General features: G+C 46.0%; 1 protein-coding gene across 1 annotated transcript; it reads left to right on the top strand.

The window, feature by feature from the left end:
* The first annotated feature begins 162 nt into the window (after positions 1–162).
* Positions 163–3,590, top strand: LOC119307765. Its single transcript, XM_037583846.1, has 4 exons — positions 163–1,667; positions 1,863–1,988; positions 2,597–2,895; positions 3,180–3,590. Exons 1-3 carry the CDS (start codon positions 285–287, stop codon positions 2,891–2,893), a joined length of 1,806 nt encoding a protein of 601 aa, XP_037439743.1. The 5' UTR covers positions 163–284; the 3' UTR covers positions 2,894–2,895; positions 3,180–3,590.
* The last annotated feature ends 386 nt before the right edge of the window (positions 3,591–3,976 follow it).

Raw genomic sequence — 3,976 nt, 5'->3', positions numbered from 1 at the left:
CTATTTTTAATTTTTATTTTTTGGGTGCAAAAGGGATTTGTGTTTGGGCCAGGAAGCTAGCATTAACTATGGTTCGGGTCCACTTCGACTCGGTGGCCCAGCCGTAGTTCTAGCTAAGCCAGGCGGCAGGCAACGGTCCGCAGCAATTGAACTTCAATTTTCGGCAAGATTCCCCCACACGGCCGCCGTTCCCCTCTCCTCCATCCTCCACTGGCGTCTCGTCTGCTCGTCGAGAAGCTCAAACCCTAGTCTCGCCAAACCCTAATCTCGCTGAGCCCCAGCAGATGGCGGAGCCCTTCCCCACCAGCGACCCGAGAGATCTCAGAATCATAGCCCATGTGCTCTATGGTCTTCCCCGACTGCCAGGCGGTGGAGGAGGCGCGGTGCGCGATCGAGAGGCTCGTCGCCCTGGCGGTGCTGTGGAGGGCAGGGGCGACGCGCCGCTGGGGAGCGACCACGGGGTCACAGGAGATGCCGTCACATCCAGTATCCCTTCCGTACCAGAGGCGGCCCGTGGCCCCGATCTGGAGGGCCTCGCCGGCCGAGGAGCAGGTAAAGGGCTTCCATCAGAGGCACGTCGTCGCGGTCGCGTGGAGGGCAGGGGCGCCGCGCCGCTGGGGAGCGACCACGGGGTCACAGGAGAGGCCGTCACATCCAGCGCCCCTTCCGTACCAGAGGCGGCCCGTGGCCCCGATCTGGAGGGTCTCGCCGGCCGAGGAGCAGCTAAAGGGCTTCCATCAGAGGCACGTCGCCGCGGTCGCGTGGAGGGCAGGGGCGCCGCGCCGCTGGTGAGCGACCACGGGGTCACAGGAGAGGCGGTCACATCCAGTGCCCCTCTCGTATCTGAGGCGGCCCGTGGCGACGATCTGGAGGGCATCGCCGGCCAAGGAGCAGGCGTAGGAGAAGACTTCTCCTGCAGCAGTATGAGAGGACCGGGTCCCCAAGAGGAGGCTGCTGCCCCAACAGCTAGAGTCAGTTTGGATCCTGGATCCTGCAGCCAGGAAGAGCTGGGGGGTGGAGAGGATCTTGTGTCTCAGAATCTGGTCCACGATCTCACTCTTGTCAGCACCAATAATGTTACCGCGGCTCTCAGTAAGACCAACTCTCCAGTTTCTCACTTCAGAATTGACTCCATTCTGTTTGTCACTGAGCAGTTAGACGATTGGTTTAAGTTGCTGGTGACCAAGAAGGTCAAAGAAGTTGTAGTGGTAAATCGCAGATGGCCCAAGACAGTGGTTGATTTCCCAATCAACGGCTTAGACAACACTGGAGTCCAGCAGTTGAGCATATGTTTCTGCAAGATTCCGGATGCATTAGTGTATGACATGGACACCCTGCTGGTGCTCGACTTATCCCATTGCTATATCAGCAAAGAAACTCTTCATGATATGGTTTACAGATGTAAAAAATTGAGAGAGATACATCTGGGTTATCACAAGGAATCTATTCTTGTTTCTTCAGGAACTCTGCAATTGATACAGCTGTGGTTCTCCCAGATGGATTTAATAGAGGTCCGGGCACCTCTACTCCAAAAAATCACAGTGTCAGCTGTGCCAAAGGGCAAGGATAAGCTCAGAGTACGCCTTCAGGGCTGTTCACAACTACATACTCTAGTTGGCAATATATCTGCTCAGGCGATTCTGATAGAAGGTCATGATATAAGAATGGTATGCAACTGTTTCTGTGCTGTTTCATTCTGTAAAAGACGGTGTTATTCAGTTTAGCCTTTTTCGACACTTATCCTTATATGTTCTGAAATTTGCACAATGCAATAGTATTTGAAATCTTGCAATTCAACCATACCTAATCTGATCCCTTTGAACAATAATGAGTTTCTTGGTTCTTTTTTACTGTTTGTATAGGGGACCAAGTTGATGACCACATTGAAGAATCTCCATATTGGTGTATCCCTGTCCAAAGAAAAAGAGCGAAAGCACCTCTTAAATATCTTCAAATACTTCCCCTATCTTGAGAAGTTAACACTATGGGTAAGGGCCTTAACTTCTGAATTTCGGAGTTTCCCTATGGATTCTGAATCACCTGACAGTCTAGCCAAAACAGAATACAAAAAACATCCTTCGTGTGTTCATTTTAGTACCACTGCCTTTTTTCCTTCGTTTCTTGATTGCTGATCTTCACATGAAACCTGATGCATATCTGTGTTGTTAAGCTAATTCTTCTTTTCACTGTTTGGCAAGTCCATGGGGTAATCCTCAGAAATAGAGTAGAAATCATGTGCTTTATGTAATTATCATGCTTTGCGAGTTTTATTTAACTTTCCTGTTATTGCCACTAAGATCACCGTTATTTATTTCATTTTGAAGGCACTTCAAGGTTTACCACAACATACCCACATTTTCTTGCATGTTATATTATATACTCCGTATAACTGTGTGTGTGTTACTTATTAACGTATCATATCAACACTATCAAAATGCATACTCGAAATATATCATCGATACGCTGCCGTGTTAGATCAAATCTATCCAGTGAGCAATGCTATAGTAGCCATAAGACACTCCTTTTTCTTTTTGCTTGTGAGTTGGTTTGCCGCGTGTTAATTGTCAGGCGTCTATTTTCTTCTTCTTAAAAACAGCGCATGGACGATGTATCAAGCGATGAAGCCGTGGAGGCTGCAATTGACGACTGGGCAGATGAACTCAGGGCACTTGAGATCATGCGCCATCTCCGTTTGTTGCAGTTTCAAGGATTTAAAGGCGGAGTCTTTGAAGTTTGTATCGCTGAAGCATTTCTCAAGCTTTCCACATCGCTTAGGGACCTTGTAATTGAATCTGACATGGAGGATACGTTCGAGAGGGCGAAAAGTGCTTTTAAGCCGCCAAGTCAAGTAAATATCTCGTACCAGAAGTCAAGCGTTGCTGCATTGGAATAAAGGTAAGCTTCTAAATATAACATGTTGCCTTCTATAAGATATCTGTATTGGCAACATTACTAGCAAGTACTGATGACGAAATAATAGGTACTCCCTCTGTCCCACAATATAAGACGTTTTTGCAAGCTGTTTTTGCTAGCTAGCAAAAACATTTTATATTGTGGGCCGGAGGGAGTAATACGTGATATACCCTCAGAATACAGAGTTTTCAATAGTAGTGAGTTGATTAGTAGGTATATAAATGTACATTGATGACATGTGAATTTTTTGTTGCATGTAACTGTAGGCTCAGACAAACCGGGCATGAGCCAAGGAATCACAGTTACTAAGTCACAATTGATCTGAAAAATGCAATGCAAAGTCTACAATGTGGCCGCCAATAGATAGAAAGCATCCAGGTGCTGAGTGTACAGCACAGGTTTGTTGTAACACTAAATTTCACAAGGAATGAGTTCTTGTAAATGTTACTCGGTTGTTGCAGCCACTTGCTGCATCTGAATGGGTTGGAGCTTTTGCTGAAAACTTGGTAGTGTTGTTTACTTGCATTTTGAGCTTCTGAGATCAAACGATGGTATCCGCTGATTGAGTTCACATTCGGAAGTAGTAATGTATGTTTTTGTGTTTGCAATACTGTATTGTATCACAGGGATATTCTGTATTGATATTTGTATAACTGAGGTTATTACACTTTTTCTCACTTTCATGTCTACATAGAACTTCAGAGTTGGTAGTAGTGGCTTCCCTGGCTACAGGTGTTTTGTTGCTTGATTGGAAAATTGTTTCTTCCTGATGTCAGTGGTACATTTTTATACAATTGGGATGCGCTCCTGCAATCTTTCAGATGCGCTATTAGGGAGGTAGATATTCCTAGGTTTCAGGTTGTCAATACTTAAGATGTGGTATCGTTGAGGAATATTCATAACATTTTTTTTTTGAAACAGAGAAATATTCCGGCATCGACAAACGGCGTTTGAGGTAGGAAAAGTTGATAAATAAAGCGAAATGCTACATCCACGTAAACATTTACGTACGTTTACGGGTCAGTCTGACTTCGATAACTGATTGGATTAAGGGGAGGGTGAG

The sequence above is a fragment of the Triticum dicoccoides genome, chromosome 5B, assembly GCF_002162155.2.
Source record: "Triticum dicoccoides isolate Atlit2015 ecotype Zavitan chromosome 5B, WEW_v2.0, whole genome shotgun sequence".
NCBI classification, from domain to species: domain Eukaryota; kingdom Viridiplantae; phylum Streptophyta; class Magnoliopsida; order Poales; family Poaceae; genus Triticum; species Triticum dicoccoides.
The sequence above is the reverse complement of the archived record's forward strand: the minus strand, read 5'-3'. Positions and strand labels throughout refer to the sequence as shown.

What these genes read in the sequence shown, in the direction of transcription:
- LOC119307765 (XM_037583846.1), top strand. Translation starts at nt 285, where the DNA reads ATGGCGGAGCCCTTCCCCACCAGCGACCCGAGAGATCTCAGAATCATA. An exon ending in AAGGTCATGATATAAGAATG is followed by an intron (nt 1,668 to 1,862) that starts GTATGCAACTGT and finishes CTGTTTGTATAG; the next exon opens with GGGACCAAGTTGATGACCAC. An exon ending in TTGAGAAGTTAACACTATGG is followed by an intron (nt 1,989 to 2,596) that starts GTAAGGGCCTTA and finishes TCTTAAAAACAG; the next exon opens with CGCATGGACGATGTATCAAG.